Source organism: Trichosurus vulpecula, chromosome 6 (genome assembly GCF_011100635.1).
Source record: "Trichosurus vulpecula isolate mTriVul1 chromosome 6, mTriVul1.pri, whole genome shotgun sequence".
Lineage (NCBI taxonomy): Eukaryota > Metazoa > Chordata > Mammalia > Diprotodontia > Phalangeridae > Trichosurus > Trichosurus vulpecula.
Window position 1 is genome coordinate 272,232,871 of NC_050578.1, and position 27,372 is coordinate 272,260,242.

A 27,372-nucleotide genomic window follows, 5' to 3' on the forward strand; every position below is an offset into this window, starting at 1 on the left:
GAAATAATTAATGAAGATGAAATTGCAGCCATTATTAGGAGTTATTTTGCCCAATTAAAGGTCAATAAAACTGATAGTCTCAACGAAAGGGATGAATATTTACAAAAATATAATTTGTCCAGATTAACAGAATAGGAAATAGAATACTTAAATGACTCTAGCTTAGAAAAAGAATTTGAACAAGCCATAAATGAGTTCTTAAGGAAAAAATCCCCAGGACCAGATGGATTTCCAAGTGAGCTGTACCAAACATTCAAAGAACAATTAATTGTAATACTATATAAACTATTTGAATAAAACAGGCAAAGGAGTCCTACCAAATTTCTTTCATGACACAAATATGGTGCTGATAGCTAAACCAGGAAAAGCAAAAACAGAGAGAAAAAAGTATAGACTATTTTTCCTAATGAATATTAGCACAAAGGAATTTTTAAAAATTGCTAGCAAGGAGATTACAGCAACATAACACAGAGATCAAACACTATGACCAGATAAGATCCAATTCCTGGAATGCACAGCTGGTTCAATATTAGGAAAACCATCAGCATAAATGCTCATATTGATAATAAAAACAACAAAAACTATGTGACTATATCAATAGATGCAGAAAAAGCTTTTGACAAAATACAACACCAATTCCTATTAAAAACACTAGAAATCATAGGAATCAATGGAGTCTTTCTTAAAAATGATAAGTAATATCTATCTGAAACCAAGAGCAAGCATTATCTGTAATGGGCATAAACTAGAAGCCTTTACAATAAGATCAGGGGTGAAGCAAGGATGTCCATTATCACCATTATTATTCAGTATTGAACTAGAAATGCTAGCTATAGCAATAAGACAAGAAAAAGAAATTGAGGAAATAAGAACAGGCAATGAGGAAACAAAACTATCCCTCTTTACAGATGATGGGAGGGTATACTTAAAGAACTCTAGAGAATTAACCAAAAAACTTGTTGAAAAAAAAATTAACTTTGGCAAAGTTGCAGGATATAAAATAAACCCACAGAAGTCATCAGCATTTCTCCATATTACCAACAAAATTCAGCAACAAGAGATAGAAAGAGAAATTTGATTTAAAATAACTGCAGCTCATACTATAGAAAATACTTGGGAGTCTGCCTGCCAAGACACACACAGGAACAACAAGAACACAATTACCAAAAACAAAAATCCAACAACAAAAACTTTTCACACAAATAAAGACAACTCTAAACAACTAGAGGAATATTAACTGCCTATGTGTACGCTGAGTCAATATAATGACAATGACAATTCTATCTAATTTGTTTATTCGGTGCCATGCCAATCAAACTTCCAAAGAATTATTTTATAGAGCTAGAAAAAAATAACCAAAGGGTCAAGACTATCAAGGAAATCGATGAAAAAAATGTGAAGGAAGGCAGCCCAGCAGTACCAGATTTCAAACTATATTACAAAGCAGTAATCACGAAAACAATCTGGTCCTGACTAAGAAATAGAGATGTGCATTGGTGGAATAAATTAAGTATATAATACGCAGTAGTAAATAACCATAGTAATCTAGTGTTCGATAAACCCCAAAATCCAAGCTCTTGGAGCAAGAACTCACCATCTGACAAAAACTGCAGGAAAAAAAAACAGGAAAGTAGTCTGGCAGAAACTAGGTATAGACCAACCTATGGGGTGGACCATGTATGAAGAGAAGCTCAAAATAGGTACATGATTTAGACATAAAGGCTCTTATCAGAAGCAAATTAGGAGAGTATAGAAAAAAATTACTTGTCAGCTCTCCAGATAAGAGAAGAGTTTATCATCAAACAAGAGATAGAGAGCATCACAGGAAGCAAAGTCGATTAATTTTTATTAGGTAAAATTAAAAAGGGTTTGCACCAACAAAACTAATGCCACTAAAATTGGAAGGAAAGCCAGAAGCTGGGGGTGGCATAGAGTTTCAGCAAGTTTCTTCGATAAAGGCCTCACTTCTCAAACATATAGAGAACTGAGCCAAATTTATAAAAAAAAAATATCATTCTCCAGTTGATAAGTGATCAAAGGATAAACAGGCAATTTTCTCTCTTTTTTTAATTTATTTTTTATTTTTAGTTTACAACACTCAGTTCCACAAGTTTTGGGGTTCCAAATTTTCTCCCCTTCCCTCTCCTCGCCCTCCCCCCAAGGCAGCATGTAATCTGATATAAGGTCTACATACACCTTCACTTTAAACTTATTTACACAATAGCCAAGTTGTAAAGAAGAATTATGACCAATGGAATGAATCATGAGAAAGAAGAAACAAAACTGAAGAAGAAGAAAAAAAGAGAGCAAGTAGTTTGCCTCGATCTGCATTCAGAACTCATAATTCTTTCTCTGAACGTGCATAGCTTTTTCCAACATGAGTCATTTGGAGCTGTCTTTGAACCTGGTATTGCCGTGTCTATAATCCTGTATGATGATCTTCTGGTTCTGCTCCCCTTACTCAGCATCAGTTCATATATGTCTTTCCAGATTATAATAAATTCCTTCTGCTCCCCATTCCTTATAGCACAACAGTATTCCATTCCATTCATATACCACAACTTGTTTAGCCATTCTCCAATTGATGGGCATCCTTTTGATTTCCAATTCTTTGCCATGACAAAAAGAGCTGTTATAAATATTTTTGTATATATGGGTCCTTTTCCCACCTGTTTTATCTCTTCGGGATACAGCCCTAGGAATGGTATTGCTGGGTCAAAGGGTATGCACATTTTATAGCCCTTTGGGCGTAATTCCAAATTGCTCTCCAGAATGGCTGCATCAGTTCACAACTCCACCAACAATGTAACAGTGTCCCAATTTTCCCACATCTTCTCCAGCATTTATCATTTTCCTTAAATAGGTAATTTTCAGAAGAAGAAATCAAAGCTATTAATAGCTATATGAAAAAGTGCTCTAAATCACTAATAACTAGAGAAATGCAAATTAAAATAACTCTGAGTTGTCACCTCACACCTATCAGATTAGCTAACATGACAGAAAAGGGAAGTGACACATGCTGGAAGGGATGTGGAAAAATTGGGACACTGATGCATTGTTGGTGGAGTTGTGAACTGATCTAACCTTTCTGGAGAACAATTTGGAACTATGCCCTTTTAACCAGCAATAGCACTACTAAGTCATTATCCCAAAGAGATTTTAAAACAAGGGAGAGAAGGACCTACATGTACAAAAATATTTAAAGCACCTTTTTTGTGGTAGCAATGAATTGGAGACTGAAGGGATGACCATCAATTGGGGTATGGCTGAACAAGGTGTGGCATGATTGTGATGGAATACTTTTGTGCTGTAAAAAAAAAATATGGAGGGGGAGCAGGTAGGTAGTACAGTGGATAGAGCATTGGCCCTGGAGGGAGTTCAAATTCAAACTCAGACACTTATTAGCTGTCACTTGACCCCAGATTGCCTCAAAAAAAATAATGAAGGAGATAGTTTCAGAAAAACCTGGGAAGACTTACGTTAACTGATACAAAGTGAAGTGAACATTGTACATAATAACAGTATTGTAGCAGTGCGAGACACGGCTACTTTGATCAAGACTATAGAACAATTCCAACAGACTCATATTGAAAAATGCTATCCCCCTCCAGAGAGAGAGACAGAGAACTAACTGATGAATCCCTAGGTGCAGACTGAAGCACACTCCTTCCACTTTATTTTTCTTGCTTTATTTTTTTTCAAATGATGAATATGGAAATACATCTTGCATGACTTCACATGTATAATGGGCATCTTACTGCTTGCCTCCTCAGTGGGTGGGGAAGAGGCTGGAGGGAGGGAGAGAATTTGGAACTCAAATTTTTAAAAATGAATTTTTTTAAAAAAGAGAAAAGTCACTGGTAATTTGGGAGAGAGCAGTTTCAAATGAATGACAAGGTCACAGAGTTAAGAAAAGAGTGAGAGGAGGGGAAGTGGAGGCGCCTGTGGCAGATGGCCTTCTCAAAGGGGTCTGGACACAAAAGGCAGAAGGGATACGGGACGAGAGTGAGTGGGGCTGGAGAGACCAAGGGGGGGTTCTTGAGGATGGTGGAGACACCGGCATGTTTGTAGGCAGTAGGGAAGCATCCAGTCGGGAGAAACCGAAGATGAGCGAGAGTGAGGATGATGGGGGGAGGGGCAATCTGCTGGAGAAGAGGGGACGGAATGGGGGCGCAACAATCCTGGCAGGAAAGTTCTATTACTGCTCCTCCTTTTACAGATCAGGAAATGGAGGCAGATATAGTTGGGGGGTTTTTAAGTGACGCGGCAGGGCCACCCAGCTAGGAAGCGGCTGAATTTGAACTTAGGTCTCCTCCCTGGGCCTCAGTTTCTCCAGGTACACTATGGGAGTCTGGATGCTCCTCGTCCTGGAGGTGCTCCCTGCCCTGCCCGGCCAAGGGAAACTTCACCGTAATTACCACCACCACCCCGCAAAGGTGCGAGAAGAGAGACTTAACCGTAAGACTCTCCCTCCGCTGCGCCTGCCCGGGGCAGAAGACCGTAATCACTCCTCTGGGATATCTGTAGTGGGAGATGCTTACCGTAATTACCTGGGGAGTGCCTAAACGCACTCCCTCCCCTAGCCTAGCCTAGACGCCTTTACCGTAAAGAATCCATGGAGCTCCCAACTCCCCACCCCCACCCCGAAGGATGAGCAGGATGAGATAGGGCATGACAGGCTGACGCCCACACCTGGGCGCCAGGCTAGGGGCTGTACCGTAATCACTCGCTCCCCTGCTTGCGGAAGGGTTTACCGTAATGATACCCTTAGGCTTCCATTCTGTCCTGGCGTTCAGGGGCGGCGAAGAGAGGCTGTACCGTAACGACTGCGAGGGGGCGCCCACGAGCCTCTACCGTAATGACTGCGGGGGGACGCCAAGAAGCCTCTACCGTAACGACTCCGCGGGGGCGCCAGAGCTCTATCACCGGCGGAGACGGCAGACACTAGTCCCGTAACTGCCCTCGAGTCGCCCCGTAAGGACTCTGCTGGGGCACCTCCCCCTACCGTAATGATCCCCGCGGGCTTGCGCCTCGTTTGTGCGCAGGCGCAAGAACGGTTTTCACCCGCGGCCGCCTCGGGCGCTCTCATTCCCGGAGGAGCACTTGAGGTGAGAGGCTGCGGGCCCGACGCCTGAGGCCGTTGGGGCCGCCCTTGGTGAAGGGGGGGGGTTGGGAGGGGGTCCTGAGGGCCTGGGTCTTGGGGGAGCCCCTAGCCCCAAATGGGGGGAGGAGCAGGGCGCAACCCCCAACCCACTGGAGGAAGGGACCCCTGTGGTGTTGTTGGTTATTGACAAGTTAGTTATTGACAAGTTAAAAAAGTTCTCCCGCCCCCCTCCCATCTCAGTCCTCCCCCTCTCTCCCCTTCCCATCTCAGCTCCACCTCCTCCCTCTCTCCCTCCCCCGTCCCATCTCGGTCCTCCCCCTCTCCCTTCCCCCTCCCATCTCGGTCCTCCCCCTCTCTCCCCTCCCCATCTCGGTCCTCCCCCTCTCTCCCCTCCCCATCCCGGTCCTCCCCCTCTCTCCCCTCCCCATCCCTGTCCTCCCCCTCTCTCCCCTCCCCATCCCTGTCCTCCCCCTCTCTCCCCTCCCCATCTCGGTCCTCCCCCTCTCTCCCCTCCCCATCCCGGTCCTCCCCCTCTCTCCCCTTCCCATCTCGGTCCTCCCCCTCTCTCCCCTTCCCATCTCAGCTCCACCTCCTCCCTCTCTCCCTCCCCCGTCCCATCCCGGTCCTCCCCCTCTCTCCCCTCCCCATCGCGGTCCTCCCCTTCTCTCCCCTCCCCATCTCGTCCTCCCCCTCTCTCCCTCCCCCGTCCCATCCCGGTCCTCCCCCTCTCTCCCCTCCCCATCGCGGTCCTCCCCTTCTCTCCCCTCCCCATCTCGGTCCTCCCCCTCTCTCCCCTCCCCATCTCGGTCCTCCCCCTCTCCCTTCCCCCTCCCATCTCGGTCCTCCCCCTCTCTCCCCTCCCCATCTCGGTCCTCCCCCTCTCCCTTCCCCCTCCCATCTCTGTCCTCCCCCTCTCTCCCCTCCCCATCCCTGTCCTCCCCCTCTCTCCCCTCCCCATCTCAGTCCTCCCCCTCTCTCCCCTCCCCATCTCAGTCCTCCCCCTCTCTCCCCTCCCCATCTCAGTCCTCCCCCTCTCTCCCCTCCCCATCCCAGTCTTCCCCCTCTCTCCCCTTCCCATCTCAGTCCTCCCCCTCTCTCCCCTTCCCATCTCAGCTCCGCCTCCTCCCCCTCGATCCCTCCCCTGTCCCATCTCAGGCCTCCCCCCCACCTACACCCCACCCTCCTGAGTGGCCTCCCTGTCTCTGCCTCTCCCCCTTTCAGTAAGCCCTGGCTCTCCATCACCTCCAGGAGTGCTCAGCTGCTGCCTGAACTAGGCTCCTTTTTCCTAGTTTTAGTGAGTCTACTACTCACCCTGTGTCCCCCCACCCAACTTGGTAGTTACTATTAATATATTTTGTTTGTTTTTCTTGTATCCCCAGAGCATGGTGCCTGGTCTATCATAAGGGTTTAATGAATGCTTATTGGCCATCTGATGGGGACTGATATTGGAATGGGAGCTCCTGAAGGATATGGACCCTATTTTTGTCTTTCCTTGTATCCCCAGGGCTTACCACTGTCCCAAGCACACAGCAGGCACTTAATAAATGTTGAGTGACTTTTTTGGTCAAGGAGTCATTCCCTGGGCAGGTAGCCCTCTTCTCAGAATCATGTTTTCAGTCAGCAGGTACAACCCAGGGGATAGTAAAGGAAACCAGAGATACTGAGGGACAGCTGTCAGTGTGTGAAAGACACCCCAGGTTAAAGATTCCCCCTCTGGGGTCCAACAGAAAATCCCTTCACCATCTGCCCTGGTCAGCTTCTTGATTGGCCTTTCTTTGTATCCCTAGCTCCTGGCACTGTGTCTGGCATGTGGTAGGCGCTTAATCAATGTTTATTGACTGACCGGCTGATTAAGGACAGGGATTTCTTTGGCCAGTACCTGGATTGATTCAAGCCAACCTTTACAACATTTTTTTTCCTTTTTTTTTTTTTTGGAGGGAGGGGTGTGGATTCCCTGCATGGAAACTCCCTCCACTGAAGCAGATCAGTCACTTCAGCAAATAGAATGATTAGAAGACCAAAAATGTGTGCCAGGCATCGTGTGGGGGGCTGGAAACAGAAAGACAGAAGTAAAACAGGCCTGCCCTCTCACAGTTCGTGGCATCGTAGAGGGAGACAGAAAAAGTTTCCCTTCCACAGCCCCATGCGCCTCATGGTAGCATTGATTATCTCCACTTTATTAAGCTAGATCTGGTTTGGACCCAGCTGTTTGCATGGTGTCTTCTCCGTTAGAAGGGGAGCTCCCTGAGGGCAGGACCTGTCTTTTGCCTTTCTTTGGCTCCTCAGTGTTAAGCACAGTGCCTAGAACACAGTTAGTGCTTAATAAATGTTTATTGACCACAAATATGTACAAAATACATACCAAGCAGATTCAATTGTACTTCATGCCTTCCTTGAGGTGGGGGGAGCAGAGGGAGACAGAGAATTTGTAACTGAAAATTTAAATAAAATTTAAACAGGATAGCTGCAAGAGGGAAAAGGGGGTACCAGCTGCTTTGGGGCTCAGGAAAGGCTTCCTGCAGAAAGTGATGCTTGAGCCGAGCTTCAGAGGGCTGCCTTCCCCACGTGGGGGACAGCCAGGGCAAAGGCCCGAACGTGGGAGGTGATGCTGTGGGGGAGGAATTGTTCCAGTTTGGCTGGACATTAATGGGCAGAAAGGGGAATACAGAGTAAGCTGGGGCCAGGATGAGAAGGGCCTCTAGAGGCCTCTAGAGCCACTGGAGTCCAAGAGAGGAAGACTTCGGCCTTGCACCTTAGGGAAATGCTTTAGCAGTATTCACAGGCTGGCTTGAAGTGGGGAGACCAAATGAGTGGATTTTGTAATAATGCAGATGACCTCGGATGGTGGCTGTGGGAGGGGCAGCCAGAGGCCAGAGGAGAGATGTGTCTGAGTCAGAGATCACAAGCCTTGGGGTGAGTGAGAGTCAGGAGGGAGGACTGAAAGGAAGTTCTGAGGCTCCAAAGGCCAGAAGGTTGGGAAGCGGGCTGAGTTCTGGTGGGGAATGAGCCCTGTTTTAAACATGTGGAGTTTGGAGAGGAAGTTACTGGGCATAGGGTTTGAAAAGCCCAGTGGGCAGTTAATGTAACTCAGATCTGTAGGTCTGGGAGTCAGCAGCACAGAGATCATCATTGGACCTGTCCTGCCAAGGACATCACACAGAGTCTGTGCAGAGATTGAAGAAAGAGGGCCTGGGACAGAGCCTTGGAGGGCACTCACAGTGAAGGGGCACAGTATGGATAATGATCCAAGAAAAGAGACTTGGGAGGAGGGGGAGAACCAGGAGAAAGTGGCATCACTAGAACCCAGAGAGGAGAGAGTCTGGAGCACAGGGCAGGGAGGCCAAGGCATGAGAGGCAGCAAAGAGATCGTTGGTGTTGTTAGAGGGAACAGTTTGAATTCAGGGAGGATATTGGAGAGATGAGAAGGGAAGGCACTGAGAGACAGCTTTTTCTAGAAGTTTGGCTGAGACAAGGAGCAGACAAAAGATGTTCACTTGTGGGTCACTGGATTTCGTTCAGTTCTTCTGCCATTGGTGATTTGGATGTGTTTGCGGGTGCGATGGAAGGAGCCAGTAGAAAGAGAGAGATTGAAGATGGGAGGAAAGGGATGGGCTCTGTGAGTGGGAACCTCTAGAGAGGTCAGCCTTTGGAGGAGGGTCAGCTCTTTATCAAAGCCTGGAATAAGGAGAAGAGGACAGGGACAACATCAAGGGATCAGGAGATGAGAAAGAAGCCCCTGTTTTCCAAGGAACGGTAGCTGTGAGGGTCAGGTAAAGAGTGATTGAAGGAGAAAAGAAAGTTTGGGACAGCTGCAGCCATACAGTAGGCACTTAGTGATGTCTGTGGATCAGAGAGTAGGAAAAGGAATAAATTAAGGAGGAATAAAAGGATTGCCCTGTTGTAGTGAGGATCTGGTGGAAATTAGTACAGATGTGTCAAATTCTCCAATGAGTGGGGGTCCAAAACTCCCAGTCCGGCCTGACTCAGACTAAAATGTAATTAGGAAATGGTAAACAAAGATAGAACAAAACATAGGGAATTTGTGGTTTTGTAAGTCAGTCTGCAGCCCACAAGGGACCCCTGGATTAGTAAATCCCTTCTCAGCTGTGGGCCTCAGTCTTCTCATTTTTTAAAATGCAAGAACCAACTGACCAGAGGACTGAAGAAGGACAAATGTCCTCATTTCCAAAAACCAGAAGAGTGGTTTCCTCAGACTTTAGGCCACTGAACTTATTACAGCAATGGTTAGTGAATATCTGTGTAGAAAAGGAAGAAGTTTATCACAGAGGCATCATAGTTCCATGAAATAAAAGCAATACCAGACTGACCTCATTTCTAGTTTTTGAAAGCATGAGTAGAATGGCAATTGGGCAAAGTTTCTCAGAATTGCTTGAGAACCAGTCGAGATGTAAGCAACTGTAGAATTGAGAGGCTTTGAAATTGAACGTCCAAGCTCCCAGAGAGCTGAGCTCGGCCCCGTGCTATTTAACATTTTTGCCAGTGACTCAGATAGAAACAAAGGGCATGCTTGTTCAGGCGGCCTAAGGCCAGGACGTGTAGTTAACCCAGTGTGGAAGAGAGGCGAGGGCCAAAAGAAGTCTTGGCAAGCTGGAACACTGTCCTTAATGTAGGATAACATTTAGTAGGAATAAATGTAAAGATTTAAACTTGGGTTTTTAAAAAAAAAGGCACAAAATTGGAGAGACACAGCTTACCTACTAGCTAAACTCTCCAGTAGTTCACCTGAAGAAAATCCTGTGAAGGGTAACCTATACAAGGCTGTACGGGTTAACAATGTGATGACAACCAAACCGCCTCTGGATTTTAGACTGTAGTAAGAGATGCGCTAGGCAGGACTGGGGAGGGAGCAGTCCTGATGTGCCATTTCTGGGCTACCTCCTTTCAGGGGTGGGGCCATCTTTTAGGAAGAACATGGCTGAGCTGGACAGAGTTCAGAGGGGGCACCCAGGATGGTGATCAGGCCATGGGAGGGTTGGGTGAAGGAGCCAAGGATGTTTATGGTAGAGAAGAGGCCACTTAGGAAGGACATGACAGTCAGCTGGGACGGTTGGAAGGGCAGACCCCTGAAGGAAGGACTCAGAGTCAGGAGTAAGGGTAGCAGGTGCCCAGATTCAATTAGAGATGGTTCCTAACTAGTTGTTCAGTTGTGTCTGACTTTGTGACCCCAGTTGGGGTTTTCTTGGCAAAGATGGTGGAGCTTCCTTCTGAAGCTCATTTTACAGATAAGGAAACTGAGGCAAGTCCTAAGTGATTTAAATCAAGGGTTAAGTGACTGGCTCAGCGTCACGCAGCTAGGAAGAGACTGTGGGCATTTCCTATGGGCAGTTCTTCCCGACTCCGGTCCTGGCTCTCTATGTGCTATGGCACCCCCTAGCTGCCAGCTCCTAATAAATAGAGCTCTCAGAAAGTGCAAGGTCAGCCCCAACAAGTATGTTTCTCGTCCCTGGAGATTTTCTGGCAGAGAGCACTTAATGGCGAATCTGGTGTGTTGTTAGGGGTGGTGGGGATTGGAGTCAGTGACCTCCCAAGGGCCCCCTCCAGCCTGACCCTTTGTGCTTCTTTGCCCAGATGGAATCCAGGGCCCTGTAAACTAACACCTTCAAGATGACTGACGCACCATGCTCCTCCCAGTCAGGCCATTCTGATCATCGCTCCTACGCCTCTTCCAGGACCTCCCAGTGCATCACAGGTCAGAGCCTGACACCTTTCTAACTTGATGGGAACTGCTGGGTTGGGTTTAGTCTCTTCTGGCTTGACCTTGGGGAGCCCAGAAATGCCTCTGCACGACAAGAGGGGCTGCATGGAGGGTGCTGCCCACAGACTCTACAAACCCAACCTTTCCCACTGGTCCTTCCTCCCTCCAGACAGATGGAAGCCTCTCCATGTTGTAGGAAATGGTCTTTGAGAATTCCTGGGGTCAACAAAACAAAACCAAACCATGCACCTTTGAAGCTGGCCTGGTGATGAGTGTCTCCACAATTAGCCAGCCTGGTCTTCGCATCACAAACAGGCCATCTGTCGCTGCACCCGTATGAAAAAGATTTCCAGCTTGAGCATATTGCAGGGGCAGTTAGGGGCTGTATCAGAGGGAGCTGTGGGGTAGAGAAGAGAGGGCTGGCCTCAGCCAGGAAGGCCTGGCTTTAAGCCGCACCTTGGAGGCAGGCCCCTTAACCTCCCAAGGCTCTAAGCCAATGGTGTTGAACTCAGATAGAAATGGGGACCACTGAACCATCTGTAAGGTTGCCTATGGGCACACCGCACATTAACGCTATCGCTATATCATTGCATTTTTATTTTGTTAAATATTTCCGTTACACCTTAATCGGGTTCAGGCCGAACTCTGGTAACATCGCGGGCCTTCCTGCTGCTGGCACCTCTGCTGCTGGCACCTCGGGGGAACCCCAAACTGTAGAAGAGGTTCCGCCTGACTTAGTGGAAGGAGTTTCCTCACTCTCCTGATGACAGCTGAGGCCCAATGGCTATCTTTATTAGGAGGCAGGGCCATGCAATGGAAAGACCCCTAGGCTGGGCATTGGGAGGCCGCCTTCACCTCCCTGCCTGCACCTCCCTACCTGTCTGCCTCCAGCATTTAGCATGAGAATGAGATGCATATACAAAGAAATACAAGCTAAACTGAGGACAGAAGAGGAATGAGGAAGAGGGTCAGGGGGTGATCCAAATTGCTTACATCTAAGCTTATTATATTGAGTAATTATTAACTATGTTGATTATTGAATAGAGGGCAGCTGGGTGGCTTGGTGGACGGATCTCTAGGCCTGGAGTCAGGAGGACCTGAGTTCAAATCCAGCCTCAGACACTTCTTAGGTGCGTGACCCTAGGCAGGTCACTTCACCCTGGCTGCCTCAGTTTCCTCACCTGTAAAATGGGATGCATGACATCCCTTCCCCTTCCCTGGTGAGATTCAGATGGGATATTTGTGAGATGTGCTTAGCAGAAGCCCAGCACGCCGTGGGCGCCTCCAGGTGCTTCTCTTTGTGTTACCCTTACACACACCTCCCATGGAGATCTCTCCTCCTGCTTGTCCTGTTGGACTGGCCGTGGTCCTGAAAAGCTCTTGGTTTTTATGCTCTCGGTCCTCAGATACTATTCAGCCTGTTATCGTGGTTCACGGCGGAGGAGCCGGCTCCATCTCTAAGGAACGCTCGGAAAGAGTACGACATGGTGTCACCAAAGCTGCTTTGACAGGCTACAACATCCTCAAAGAAGGCAAGAGCGCCCTGGACGCTGTCGAAGGGGCAGTGGTGGCCCTGGAGGATGACCCTGAATTCAATGCAGGTGAGTTTGTGGAGCAGAAGCAAAGAAGACCAAGAGAGGTATGTCCTGAGCAGAGGAGGCAGCCCCCACCACCCCTCCTGTGCTCGGAATCAGCTTTATCTTTCCTTCTCCCCTCCCTTGCTGTTCATAGCCAGCCTGGCACAGCATCAGCTCCTCAGCATCGGCTGCATCCATCCTGCCTGCTCTTTTCTTGCTGTATCTGTCCCCGTGCCCCTCCCCGCCAGCCCAAGGGCTGGCTCTCTGATGAGGGCCCCTGCCTCCCAGTCACACTTTCTCCCTCTTCGATCCATCCTTCCAAGGCTCACTTCATACTGCCAGCCAGAATCCCCTTTCTCACACATGGTTGTGGTTATGTCACCCTCAGCATTGGAAGGGTCCTCAGAACTCATCTCGATAAAAATCCCATCTCCAGGGTCCTTGACAGGTGGTTGAATGACCTTTCCTTGAAGACCTCAAGTGCCTCCCGAGGCGCCCCATTCTACTTTGGATAGCACTCATTGCTCAGCAGGGTTGCCACGCCCACCTGTTACTCTGACTTTCACCCCAAAACAAGGCCAGTCCAGCTTCCTCATGACACAGCCCTTCCAGTCCTTGAAAATAGCGCACGTGACATGTCCCCCAAACCTCGAATCTTCCCCATTTCTTTTAATCAGTCTACATGTAGCATAATCTTGAGGCCTTCCTTTGTGGCCGTTTTGTGGACATGCCTCAGGTTTACCTGTGTCCTTTCTAAAGTGTGGCACCCAGAAACAAAAATAGCGCTCCAGAGTGCTCTGGCCAGAGCACAGGATGATGGGACTTTGGATGCTCTCAGCCTCCTACTGCAGCCTCAGACTGCCTTCATCTTTTTGGCTTCTGGGTCACATTGCTGGCCCATGGAGTCCTCGGTCTACTAAAATGCCCAGATTTTTCAAGGCCTTCTACAATATGGGACCATCATCTCTTTCCATGATTTTATATTATTCCCTTCCTTGTGCTGTGTACTTCAACTAAATTAGACTATCTTTGCTCCCTCAAACAGAGCCTATGCTTTCATTTCCCAGTGCTTCAGAGGAGGGGTCCTTCCACCTGCCTGTTGACTTCCTGCGGATGCCTTAAAACCCAGATCAAACACTCCCTCACCCAGGTTGCTCCACCCCCAGTGGGTGGGTTCATTCCCTCCTCACTGACAGTTATTATGCAGAAGTCCAACTCATGACTTGAATAAACAGTTGTCCAAGATTCTGCAGAGGGGGGTCCCATTCCAATAGGGAATGGACTCAGTGGCCCCCGTGGCTGTTTCCTGTTTTGAGATCCCATGACACAGAGCTCTCTCTGCTCCATTGATATTGGGCTACATAGGTCTGTAGTCCAGCCAAACATAATAATGACTCACGTGTGTGTCTTCAGGTTGACAAAGCACTTTCTTTTCATCACTCTAGGGGGTAGGTACCATCCTGTGCACACAGCTATGTAGGTCAACAGCTTAGAAAACAATGATGCCTTCATGAGATCCCAGAGAATAACAGAGGGGGCAATCAAGTCAAACTGGGGTTCACATACACTGCGGTCTAAAAGGAAAGGCTATTTGGGAGAGACCAGCTCCTGTTTTCCCAAATCCATCCAGGAAAGCCGACTCCCTTCCCTTCCCCCCTCCCCAGGTGACTGGTTCCCCAAAGACAAGTTTAGAATCCACATAACTGGGGAGTATTCTCAGGGTCAGAGGTTCAGATGGGGTGGGAAAGTGGGTGGTTCAGAGAAGAACGAGGCAAATAATGAAATCTTCCAGGAAGGAAAATATACACATCTTACAAAAAAAAACTTCTCTCAAATCTTTTTTTCTTTCAAATTAAGTCCATGACCTTGTTCCCAGAAAGCCACTCCTAAGACTTTAAGCATCTGGAACCAGTAAAAACAGATTTCTTTCCCAGTCTCACCTTGAAAAGTGACAATTCAGCTTATCTCTTCATTAAGGCAGCTTTGTAAAAGTTCCACTGGGCTCCAACTTGTATAAGAGCTTTCTGAATGACAGGAGTCTGTGGACCAGAGGCTGGCAAACTACAGGCCAGAGGCCAAATCCTACTCACATGCTACCTTTTTTTGGCCAGCTGGTGAGCTAGTTTGCAGGCCACAGCTAGATGTGGCCCATGGCTGTAGGTCCATGGCCATCCCCTGGTCTGTAGGGCTAAAATAGTATTGAGTGTTGGTTTGAATTCACTAGGCAGATAAGCCTGTGTGCATGGGCATAACCAAAAACCATAGGTGTTTGCAAACACAAACTTAAGGTCCAGTGACAGAATATATGGTTTGCTCTCTAGCTGGGGAGTAAACCTGTACTCATCTGTGCCAGGCTGAAAGAAATGTGTTCCTGTCTCCGTGGTCTCATTGTGTCATCCCTGCGCATTCACAGGCACACATCTGGAGCTCAGAGGCCCTGGGTTTGTTGGTGATGACTCCCCCACTGGAGGCCTTCCTGGAGCCAGAGTGGGGGGAGCGGGATAGAAAGCCATGCTGGTTCTAGTCTGCTGGTTTTTGGTGGGTGGGGGTAATCCTAGTCCAACAGAGTGCCTGACTGCCTGCTTGAATGCTGCTTCTCTCCCAGCCAGAGAGGTCACTCACAACCTTCTTCCCTGCTCCAGTCGGGGTGTGCTCGGGCCAGCTCCAACCTGGAGCCCGTTGTTTAGTTTTGGGGGTGAGCATTTACACCTTGGAAATCAGCAAGCACTACAGATCAGGGCTTGATTTTTCATTATCTAGACTTAGGAAAGTATTACTAAGGCAGATGGAACTTAAAAGTGTGTGTGGGCATGTGCATTTTGCTTTTGGAGGGACACTTAAGAGAGTGGTTAAACATTGATGCACGTGTCACCCCAAGGAAGGGGGGCAGGTCGGTATGCTCCGTCTTGTCTCCTGCCAAAGCGGTCTTCACCATCCTGCATAAGGCCCGCCCACCCCAGGACTGACTGGGCTTGGCTTGCTTTTGGTGATGGTGCTGAACTTGAGGCTTCCTGCAAAGGGCTTCTGAAGAAGGGAGACTCCATCACATCTGTTCCTCGGAGTCCACTGTCAGCCAAGGAGTGTTCCAGGCAGTGTGCCCAGTAACAATACGAGGAATCTTCCCAGGTGGAGGCCATTAGACATCTAACTGCCATATCAGTGACCAATGAAGGACACCCTGGTCCTGCTGGAGAATAGGAGACAGATCTAGAGCCCATCTGATGGATGTACTTGGGGTACTAGAGCAGCAGAGGAGTCAGAAGGCTGTAACTCTTCAGCTGTCTGGTGGGGCTCAGCCTCTTCAGCTCAAAATGAAGACACTTAGACTGGCTGATCTCTGAGCTCCTTTCTGGCTTTAATGTCTTATAATATTCCACATTCGACTTGATTCTGTCCTCCCTTTGTAGTTTCTACCTCTGCTCACAGGGTTCTCAAGCATCCACTGGGCGAGCATGCAGATATTCGTCTTCCCATCAAAGCAAGGCCCCCCAAGCTCCCCACCACAGTCTTGGTCCTGATCCCCCTGGATGAGATAGAAGGGCCCTGAGCCTCTGGAGCAGAGAAATAGAGTCTGGGAAGTTCTTGTCATTAATTTCCACTAAGAATAGCTGTGCCCCTCCCCCAGTGGACCCTGCCCTCTCTTTTTCCTGCATGTTCCAACATAAAAAGCCTCTTAGGTCCAAGTCCTTTTGGTCCTAGGACTGAGACGTGTCCCTCATTGCTGGGACCACCTCCCTGCTCTGCCCTTCTCACATTGTTTCTGTCTGGAGCTAAAGCCCAGTGCCAGCCCTCGGGTCCTCAAGAGGCTGAAAGAACTCCCCATACCTCCAGAGCAGAGAAAGGCCTCTTAGTGTTAGGAAGAACAGAGGAAGCCTGGCCCAGGTGGGGCTGCTGTCTTGACCGCCCCAAAGCATCACTCCCAGGTAGATCACACTGTCATTGGTCTCCTGAAACCAGCAAACCTGCCTCTTCCCAAACCCCATGTCTGAGTCAGAGCATCAGCCACAGGATCCATCTCTTCAGGGAGCCTGGAAGGGCTAGTTCACTAGTCTAGTTTTGTCCTTCCAGGACCTTGGGCCTTTTACTTTTCCCTCATCCTTGTTTACATTTCTAAAGATGCATCTCCTTCCCATTCTCACCACCTAGTCTTCTCTTCGGTTCACAGACAGCACCTGATTCCCTCATCGAACTCCAGATCTCCGGAGGAGAGCAAAGGCATTGGCCTGGCTGCTCTCAGAGGAGTTCTCCACTATCCATTGGTCAAGATTCTGTGTCTCCACCAAGGTTTAGCCAATGTTGTAGCCAATCTTATGGACAAATCAACCCCCTTCCAGCTTCTCATGGCTTACAGAAGGACCTCTAGTGTGTCTGTCACCACTAGAGATGCTCACCCAGGCAAGCTCTGCCCAAGAGACTGCAAAGTCCACGCAGAGAAGCAGGGACATGTGCAGCATGCTTTACTAGCATCAAAAATGAAGCTTTGCCCAATGACTCCTGGGAAAAAAGAACCTCATGTTATCTTGCTTTTTCTGGCCAGGGAATATACATTGTATGGTGCACATGGAGCTTATTTGTGTCCTAGAACCTTTGGACAGGCAGTTGGGTGAGACCCACAGACCCCTTCTCAGAATAATGTTCTTAAATGCACAAAATAAAATACATAGGATAACAAAGAAAACCAATTATATTGAAATAGTTACCACAATTTTTAAAAAAAGTTTTCTGACCTCCAGGTTAAGAACCCCCGAGGGAGAAAATAGGTGAGTGATTCTTTGTCTAAGCTGCTGACCGTGCAGCCACCCTCACTGGGCCTGATGGGAAAGGCTGAGCCATCAGGGAGCCATCGGTCTGAGGCATTGAAGGACACTTCTGCTTCTGCCCTGTGAGCACCTCTTGTCCTCGTTGGATACAATAATGAAAAGGAAGCTCCCTGTAGAGGTCCATTCTGGGACAGAATCCTGGTCATCTCGTAGACATGGTCACAGGGAAACCCACCCAGAGTTCATCATGCTGCCCCGATGACTAGGTTGTCATCTGGTAGTGACCACACACTGTCCTGGTTAATCGTGATGCCCAGAACACAATCTGGTGCTTGATGAAAACAAAGACTTAGGCGTAGGAAGGCAGAGTAAAAATAGCAGATGAAGCCATCTGTCACTGTCACTGGGCAGATTTAGAAAGGGAACAGCCGGGTTAAGTAGATGGTGTCTGAAAACACTGTTTGGATTTCTCTACCATGGCTTTGAAGTCTAGGGATTGCTGTTAGCAAGCAATGGAGCACATCTTAGAAAAATTGGGGGGAAAATACATTTACCTGATATGTTAAATCTAATCAGAAGAGTTTCACTGAAAGGAAAGGAGGAAGATAGAAAATTGCTCACATTTGTCTACCGAGCTCAGTCCCCGAGAGACTGGCTACAATGTTAGAAGAAGAGCAGCAGGCATGTCCAGAAGCTCCCAGGAAACCAAATCCAAGGACTCATCTGGTGACAAGTCACGGCCTCAGATGTCCTTCCACAGACGCACAAAGTCCGGGCCACAGACAGGGTACATTGAGGCAAATCTCCACCTCCAGGCTTTCCCGATTCTCTCTCCCTCCAACGAGATGACCTGTTGGTAATGTAACAGAACTCTAACCAGCAATCATAGATCACTAATATCATGTGACTCCTGTTCCCTGTCTTTTAGGCACAAATCTGCCAGAGACTACTACATAATTCTGAGCCTCTTTGCTTAAAGAGAAAATACAAAGGGACAGAAATGCATCCTGCCTTTGAAAACCTCTCTGACACAAGCCATTTCACTCTCAAATTATCGTATTGTCCATGAAAGCTAAAATTCCACCATAACTTAAAACCTACATGGAGGGTTCAGGTACGAGTGAGTCTTCGAGAACAAGAGCCCCATTCTTTGAGGGGCTCCCAGAAGAATCCTTTTCCTTTGCTGTGACTGCTGAATAGAGGCCCCACCTCTGCCTTGGAGCAGCATGTCCTGTGCAACCAGAAATCAACATTCCTTTCATAGCATTCCCCTGGAACTTGTCAAGCACCCGGCCTTTGAATCCTTGGCCCACCTCCATCCTTTGCTCACCTTTAAAAAAAAAATCGGGATGTTGTTCTTTTCTAGTCACATAGTACAAACAGCACCGTGGGTGGAATATGATGAGTGTCATGGGCTGCTGGAGTGCATTGGGTTTCCCATAATCATCCATGAAAGCCTTGCAATCCTATGTGACATGTGGCTTCTGGGGAGATGGAATATAAAGCTTTCCCATGTTTCCCTCTCCCCCAAAAAGGAACACTGCATGAACATCTGATAAGGAAATAATGGAGTCTTCCATGCCTTTCAGGAAAACTCAGAATACCTTTGACCCAGTAAATTGTGTGTACAGAGTAGACAGGAGGAGTAGTGGGTGGCCCCAGCAGGCACTTTGTAAATGTCTTAATCTTTCTTCACGCCTCTGTCTCTCTTGTAGGTAATGGATCCGTCTTGAATGAGGATAGTCAAATTGAAATGGATGCCAGCATCATGGATGGAAAAAACCTGTCCTCGGGAGCAGTCTCCTCCATTAGGAACATCGCCAACCCCATCAAACTTGCCCGTCTGGTTATGGAAAAGGTATGGCTCAATGAGGAGTATCTTCTTTCCAGTAACTTAGCCGTGACCCCCCCCAGGCTCAAGAGCTATACCAGCCACGAGAAGCCTGTGCTTCCTGGCATGGTCCTGGAAAATAGGAGAAATGAGTCTAACCAGTGTCATCTGAGAGTCCACCCCTGGCCTGTGCTGGCCCATGATAGTCTGGTACGGAAGCTATTTCTTACTAGCAGGAAGGGGATTGATATGGGGCCTTAAGCTTTCACCCCTGACTACTGTCTTTCTTCTTCGTTCAGCCACCAATTAGACCGACCAAGCTATTAACTGATGGCTATTCTTATGACAGCCATATATTAAGTGGTGTCTGCTGCCTCTTCTGTTTTGGAAAGATGTTCTTTCTCAACGCCTGCCAGAAAAAAGAAAGCAGTGGAATCTGCCTTTTTGAACCTTTGTACCCAGCAGATGTAGCTGCCTTCGCACAGTGGGACAGTTCAGGAGGTCTAATGAGCTTCCTTTCCTTTCCAAATCAGACAAATCACTCCTTCCTGACTGATCGAGGTGCGGCCTGTTTTGCTAAGAACATGGGGATCCCAGTAATTCCTGGAGAAAAATTGGTAACAGAGCGAAACATCAAACGTCTGAAGAAAGAGAAAGTTGAAAAAACGAATTTCCTAACAGATATGGACAAGTAGGTATTTCTTGTGACTCTGAAGCCCATGTTCGGAATGCTTATAGATGTCCTAAAACTTAGAAAAGTATTGAATCTCCTACATTTATCCGCAGCAGACACCATTCCATTGCGATCCGTCCCTCTACATAAGACAGCACCAATTCTAGCACTAAGGAAAAAGCCAGCCTTAATTAGCAAAAGCTTCTTAGGGAGAAGAGTAGTGACCCAGATTAGGTCCACCAGGGTCAAGAACAGCCAGCCATGAACATTTGTCCGTGACCTGGGAGGCTTTGCAGGAGCAGCAAAAATTTGTTTTCCGGGAGGATTTCTCTATCTTCTACAGATTCCCTCTTGGGCTCTTTATCCACTTGGCCTTTTTAAAAAGATGATACAAAAAACTTGCCACATTGCTCCTGTCTGTGTTATCACAGAGTTTGAGTTAAGAAAGTTTGGAAGTTATTCTATAGTGAGTTTCAAAGTTCCAGGGAATAATAGCCCACTTGTTTGAAGGGAAATACAACAGATCAGAACAGTACTTGGAAATGTATTGTAATGAATCTTGACTTCAGTTCAAGATGCTGAACTTCCCCAGAGTGGGGAAGGACCTTGGCAGTCCTTGAGTCTTCCTTCCTACCTAATGTCTCTCCATATGTCATGGTCCTTTTTGAGGACGAAGGACAAACAAGGAAGGAGCCATGGCATGAGCCAGCCTGTTGGTGCGACACGTGGAATGAGCTGGAGCACACTGCTTCATGGGACAGCTTGGAAGGACCGAGCTAGGCCTGGATCCCTCTCCTTTTTCCTTAGGAAGCTCTTTGTAGAGTAAATCTGCTTTCTGAAACTGTATGGAATGCCTCACCTTTAATGGGCTGGTGCTCAGATCCCCCAAGCTGCATCCTGAATTCCTTGCAGCTCTCACACCCAGCATGATTTACACACCTCCCCTGCCTGCTCCCCCTTCTGTCAACACCCTCCGGGCTCTCAGTGTCCCTCTTGGGCTGTGCAGCCTAGAATCAAACACAGCATTCTGGATGTGCCAGCGTTCTCAAGGCGGGCTGGGGCATTAGGCTTTTTAAAATCAGCCTCAGAGATCTTTACGGCTCATGATTTTGTCGTTTAGGTATTCACCATCTAGTCTTCTCAACTTTGTCCTTCTCTGATAAGTGTGCTTTTTATATTTTCATCCAAGTATCCAAAAAATGTAAAACAGGTCACAGCTACCTTTTGAACGCCATTAAAATGCCGTCAGGCTAGCCTGGATCGGCCATTAAGGTGCCCCCTGTCGGGCTAGCCTGGATCGGGCATTTAAGTGCCCCCTGTTGGGCTAGCCTGGATCTGCCATTGAAGTGCCCCCTGTCAGGCTAGCCTGGATCGGCCATTAAAGTGCCCCGTCAGGCTAGCCTGAATCGGCCATTAAAGTGCCCCATCAGGCTAGCCTGGATTGGCCATTAAAGTGCCCCGTCAGGCTAGCCTGGATCTGCCATTAAGGTACCCCCTGTCAGGCTAGCCTGGATCAGCCAATTAAGTGCCCCCTGTCAGGCTAGCCTGGATCAGCCAATTAAGTGCCCCCTGTCAGGCTAGCCTGGATCTGCTATTGAAGTGCCCCCTGTCAGGCTAGCTTGGATCGGCCATTAAAGTGCCCCGTCAGGCTAGCCTGGATCTGCCATTAAGGTACCCCCTGTCAGGCTAGCCTGGATCAGCCAATTAAGTGCCCCCTGTCAGGCTAGCCTGGATCTGCTATTGAAGTGCCCCCTGTCAGGCTAGCTTGGATCGGCCATTAAAGTGCCCGTCAGGCTAGCCTGGATCTGCCATTAAGGTGCCCCCTGTCAGGCTAGCCTGGATCTGCCATTAAGGTACCCCCTGTCAGGCTAGCCTGGATCTGCCATTAAGGTGCCCCCTGTCAGGCTAGCCTGGATCCATCAGTTAGCAGCCTTTGGGCACAGGTGTTCAGCTGGCTGGGAACTCTCCTTACTGTCCTCCAGTTCACACTTTTGTCATTTTGTCCGTGAGTGTAGGGTGAGAAACTTGTCCAGTGCTTTTATGAAATCAAGACATACTGTGTCTACAGCATTCCTCTGATCTTCCAGGCTGGTAATCATGGGGAAGAACTAGGTTATCTTGCTATTGTATTGTTTTTATTAACTTCAGTGTATTTCCTGTATTACATGTGATCTACTTGGCATTGGTCTTGTTTTCAGTGAGAACGTTTCCATTACAGAAAAGTGGGGAAGGCTAAATGCTCCCAAACCCTTGATTGAATGGCCCACCCACTCCAGAAGCTGCTGGGTACAAGTCTCAGGTTAGCCTGGTTATCGTTTCCAGAGTTGTTCTGGAGTCAGTGTGTCAGCTCATACCGTATTCTATGATATATGCTCGACATTAGGAATACCAAGACAAAAATTTCTTCAAGGAGTTTACATCCTCTTGGGGAAGAATAATATGGATGCAGAAAAGCATATGCAAAGTAGGAACAGAGTAATTTCTGGGGGATGAGGATTGGCTTCCTGTAGGAAGGGGTGCTTGGATCAGGCTTTGCAGAAGGTTCGGGATTCTAAGAGCCAGGAGGGAGGGTATCCCAGGTGGCAGGGCCAACCTAAGCAAAGGCAGACAGATGCAAGGTCCTCCATGAGGAACAACAGATAGGCCAGTTTGGACAGACCACTGAGTAAATGAAGAGCAGCGATGTACATTAAGACTTGGAAAGTCAGCCAGATCCAGATTTTAAAGGGGTAGAGTGACGGCCAATTCTGTTATGTCCTAGAGGCCAGAGGGAAGTCCTGGTACTTCTTAAGGAGGAAAGCGATAGCGTGGTCAGACCCAAGTCATAAGAACGTCAGTGGACTCTCGGCAAAGCCCTTCGGGGAGTTCTCCAGGTTCTGTTTCTTGCAGATGTCGGCACTGGAGTCTGCTCCCTCCGCCCTCACCGCGTGTGGTCCCTAGCATGCCCCCAATCAGGTCCCTTTCCCCGTCCTTTTCTCCTGACCCAAACGTTGGCCGTCATGTTTCTATAAGTCGTTTCTGTGTATTGAGCATACTCGGGGGGCCGTGGTCTGCCAGATCCAGTTGTCACCAGGCATTTCTGCTCTTCTTTCTTGGTCACATCTGTTACCCTTCTTCACATTCAGGTTTATGGGAGCTGCTTTCCTCCCTTGAATTTTCATCTTAAAGCCTTCTCAATCAGGTGCATGTCCAACATGTCCAACTATATCTCCCCCGATCTTAATACAAGTCTTCTCGGCCTTTCAAGGAGAGCCTGTTATGGCTCCGGTGTCCTTCAGAAAGCCAAATTCTGCCCTTCACCCCCTCTGTGTGGACTTCACATGTTCTTTCATTTCCAAAGTCACCATCCTCCACTGCTGGGAAAGAGAGGAACACTCCCAAAGGGCCTCAAAACCAGACAGTCTGGTTCCTTCTGGCTGAATCTTTTAAATGGGTCATCCTGTGGCTCATAAAATCTGCTCCTGGGAGACCTTTTCTATCCCATTGCATAAAAGAAGGGAGAGGGATGAGTAGGACAAAGGTGAAGGGAAGCTGGGGAGATGAACAGAAGAGAGGAGGAAGCAAAGAGAGGTCCACACAGTAGGGCTAGCCATAGGAGCTTGGCCTTGGGTCCCGTCCATTGGCTTTGGGCTGCTACCTCCTGACTCAAAACTTTACTACTGGAGGAGCAGAGAAGAGGGTTAGGCAGTGTCTTTAGGCCATGCTGGTCATTGTGGATGTTCAGCACCTATCCTCTGTGGCCTCTTCTGTCTGGCTTCTGGAGAATAAGCAGCCAGTCAGCTTGGGCTCATTTCCTGGCCTGGGTACAACTGGATTTCGTTGAAGTGGGACTCCGCTGACACTTGCATTGCAAGCTTTAGCCTGACCCTCTAATCTGCTGCTGTTTTTCAGGAACACTGGAACAGTAGGTGCTGTGGCCCTGGACAGAAATGGAAACCTTGCCTACGCAACATCCACTGGGGGGACCATTAATAAGATGGTTGGCCGTGTCGGGGACTCCCCCTGTGTAGGTAAGGTCATATGAGTGAGTCCCCTCCCACACTCCCACTCAACCTGCTTTCTTCCCTTCACAGTACTAAATTCATCTGTGTCAGTTTTCATTCTGGCCAAGAATTTCCCACAGCCTTGGTCTTAAAGGATGGGCTCCACGGAGAGAGACCAGAAGCTGAGAATGGAAGTGTAATATAACCAGGTTTAGAAGTGGTCAGGATACTTCACCGCTTAAAATAAGGCACACCTTTATGGTGGAAGTGCTATTTCAGGTTAAGTTGTTTTAAGTTTACGTAAGGTGTGCTGGGCCTAATTCGTGGGGTGGGGTGGGGATTGGTTTCTACTCTTTAAAAGAACCCAACAAATTGTTCCAACCTTTTTGGGGTAGCAATAAGAACTACCCTCTACCCCTGGGAGGCTGGTCCAGGCAGCAAAGGATTCGAATAACAAACGGGGGCTTTTCTCAGCCTGAGAAGAAGACTTGGCCCCCTTTGAGGGGTGACTCTCCCTGCTCCCCAGCCCTACATTTATGATTCACTATTATTATAGAACCAGATCCTTGCTGATGCTGCCTCAACGCAGCCTAAAGAACGGGAAATGGCCTTCAGATTTGGGCTTTGATTGTTTTTGAGGAAGAGGGAGGTTTTCCCATTTTTCCAAGGGAATCACAACCCAGAGCTGAAGATCTCTAACCTAGCTTTAAATGGTGGCCTGCAGCCTTTCATTTCTAGAAAAATTCTGACCACAAAGTGCCCGTCAGGGCAGTCGTCAGCCTACAGGGCACTCCCAGGTCTGTCCAGCCTGTTTAGGGCAAACTCTTGACAATCCGTTCAGTTGTGAGCACACAGCAGGACACTCATCAGAAAGTTCCTTCTTTAGCTGAGAAATTTCAGATGCTCATTCATGTTGAGATATATGTACATAAACTTGTACATGTATGCATGCACACACAGATACACACGTATCCGTGTTTAGATACATATACACGCCTACCCTAATCTTAGCTAAGCCCAGACTTTGCCCTGCTTGAGTCTCCTGCTAATGTCCCACAAGGATGGAGAAAAGGACCCAGACAGATGCAAATAATTTACTCCTGGACACTTCCAAATTGACTGTCAGCTGGATGGTAACTTAAGACTTACACCAGCCACAGAACCTTGGGAAATGCACCTTCCCCAGAAGCCCAACTGGAGACACACACACACACACACACATATAGACACATAGACACACACACACACACACACACACACACACATGCAGACACACACACACATGCAGACACACACGCGCAGACATACACACACACACATGTGGACACCCCACACCCCAGCACCAACCTCTAAGCCACTGAAAGTAATGGAGGTCTTTTCAAGATTAATTGGATTTTGAGGTTATACTCATTTTCCTCAAATCTCCCAAAACAAAACCCAAAAGGGACTTTTGAGATCATCTGCTTCAACCCTGCCACTTTATCCATGATGAAACCAAGGTCCAGAGGAGTAGGTTCCAGAGCCGGTGAGTGCAGCCCACCATCATGGCTCCCCTTTTCCTTAGCCGGGCTCTTTGTAGCTTGGAGCAGTGTGCCTTTGGGCATCTTGTTGGCCCCCTGTAAGAACATCTGTTTTCTTGTTTGAGCAGGTTCTGGGGGCTATGCTGATAATGAGGTCGGGGCTGTTTCTACTACCGGCCATGGAGAGAGCATAATAAAAGTGAATCTCGCCAGACTGGTTATCTTCTACATGGAACAAGGTACTCAAAGGACAAAACATGATTTATTTCAATCTTCATAGTCTGGTTATAGGTCAACAGATCAGTAAGCATGTTCGCTGGGCTGAATCAAATGAGATAAAATTCGTTAGGATAAATGTAAAATCTTGCACTTGGGCACCAAGAATCAACTTCACAAGGGCAAGAACTTCGGAATTTAGTGGACTACAAGATCCACAGAGAAGTGGGGCGGCCCCCCCAAGCCTCTGCCTTCCTCAAATCTCCTCTAACGGACTGAGTTCCGTTGGACCCTACATTTTAAGGACAGTGACAAACTGGAGAGGCTGGTGAAGAGCCTTGAGTCCGTGACACTGGAGGAAGTAGACAGAGTTAGCCTGGAACTCTCTTCAAGGGCTTGAGGGCTGTGATGTGGAAGAAAGGCCAAGGCTAAGAGCTTGGGCTGTGCAGAGCTCCTCAGAGCCTCAGGCCTTGGCTCAGTGGGCCTCAGTAGAGGCCACCCCTCAGATGCTAGGATTCAGTGACTGTGCCTTTCCTGAATACTCAGGAGATCTTTTCAAAGGTTCCACCCGTGAAGTATAAGCTCTCACGGGCCCTGCTTAGAGTGCAGAGCCTGGGACTGACAAATGGATTGTGTGTCTGTCCATCTGTGAGCCAAGCACCAGACTCTTGTCTGTAGCAACTCCACCCCAGCTTAGGCAAGGGCTGATCCAGACGTTTTCCACAGCATCAACTCCTGGTGAAGCTCTGCTGAGTTGGGTAAGGCCTGTGGTCTACAGCAGGAGATGGAGGGTTCCACATTGTGAGCAATCATTCACCCCTGAAGTCCACTATCTGTGCTGCCGACCACTCTTGTAAGGCTCTGGTGGGGCCCATCTGCAGATTCTCGTGATCTTCCAATTGGTCCTTATACTCCCACTTCCTACCTAGAAGGGTCTGGAAAGAGAAAGCTTTTTAAACTAAGGACTTAGTTCCCTTGGCCAGAGAACATGGGAACCTAGAAAGGTGAATAGTTTGAGGGAAGATTTCAGAGGGTTCTGCTGGGCTTTGTTGTATAAGGGTGGCTTGGCCCTCAAGGCCCAGGATCAAGGGAAGAATTTAGCGGGCCCCAGTTTTACCAATTCAGTTAAAATCATTTTTAGGAGAAACAATAATCTCAGGAGGTTTGCTCTACAAAAGGACTTTTTATCTCCTAGAAGGCATTAATATCATATTTCTTTGCCTGACCCTCTTGTTTTTAGGAAAGAGTCCACAAGAGGCTGCTGACGCTGCCTTGTGTTACATGAAGAAAAGGGTCAAAGGTTTAGGCGGCGTCATTGTGATTGATAGAACAGGAGAGTGGGCTGCAAGGTGGACCTCGGTCTCCATGCCCTGGGCCTCGGCAAAGGAGGACAAGCTTCAGTTTGGAATCGTCCCTGGGATGGTACACATCACCGACATCGGCAGAAACAAAAGCCCTAACTCATGTGTCTGACTGCCAGGTCTGGGTTAGGAAGAGACAATGAATAAAGTGGGCTGGTCTCCAGCCTAGGCAACGGTAACGTTCAGGAGAATTTTACCTTACTCTATTAGGTCTGCATTTGGAGAAATCATGCACCCTGTCACACTTGATTTGTTTCCTTGATCAAAACATATTCTAAGAAATTCCATTTTGGCCCGCTGTGAAATAAAGGTCAAAACAAGACTTGCCTCAAGACATCAGAGGACCTAGTTTTAGCTATTCTCTTGACTGATTATTTTGGTCTTGAACTGGAAAGCATGAGAGTTTCTATCTCAAAAAGAGACTCTGGACTTTGGAAAATCCATAGCTTTTACAAAAGCTGTGACCCTTGAAAGCAGTTCAGTTTGGTGAACTTGAAAGAGGCTGCGACAAAGACGGGTTATTTTTGATACGGTGGAGTAGACACTGAGCAGTTACGTCTAGACAATGATTGATTTAGCAGGGCGGGCAGTTGCAGAAACAAATCAGATCCAAGGCTCTTAATCGTTGCAA

The 27,372-nt window shown here is 48.0% G+C and overlaps 1 protein-coding gene across 1 annotated transcript; it reads left to right on the forward strand.

The window, feature by feature from the left end:
• Nucleotides 1-4,731: 4,731 nt before the first annotated feature.
• On the forward strand, nucleotides 4,732-27,080 carry ASRGL1 (asparaginase and isoaspartyl peptidase 1). The gene is made up of 8 exons (XM_036762306.1): nucleotides 4,732-5,108; nucleotides 10,694-10,814; nucleotides 12,227-12,421; nucleotides 18,873-19,015; nucleotides 19,522-19,679; nucleotides 23,553-23,671; nucleotides 25,293-25,403; nucleotides 26,621-27,080. Exons 2-8 carry the CDS (start codon nucleotides 10,730-10,732, stop codon nucleotides 26,851-26,853), a joined length of 1,044 nt encoding a protein of 347 aa, XP_036618201.1. The 5' UTR covers nucleotides 4,732-5,108; nucleotides 10,694-10,729; the 3' UTR covers nucleotides 26,854-27,080.
• Nucleotides 27,081-27,372: the final 292 nt, after the last annotated feature.

What these genes read in the sequence shown, in the direction of transcription:
- ASRGL1 (XM_036762306.1), top strand. Translation starts at nt 10,730, where the DNA reads ATGACTGACGCACCATGCTCCTCCCAGTCAGGCCATTCTGATCATCGC. An exon ending in CGGGGACTCCCCCTGTGTAG is followed by an intron (nt 23,672 to 25,292) that starts GTAAGGTCATAT and finishes TTGTTTGAGCAG; the next exon opens with GTTCTGGGGGCTATGCTGAT. An exon ending in TATCTTCTACATGGAACAAG is followed by an intron (nt 25,404 to 26,620) that starts GTACTCAAAGGA and finishes TCTTGTTTTTAG; the next exon opens with GAAAGAGTCCACAAGAGGCT.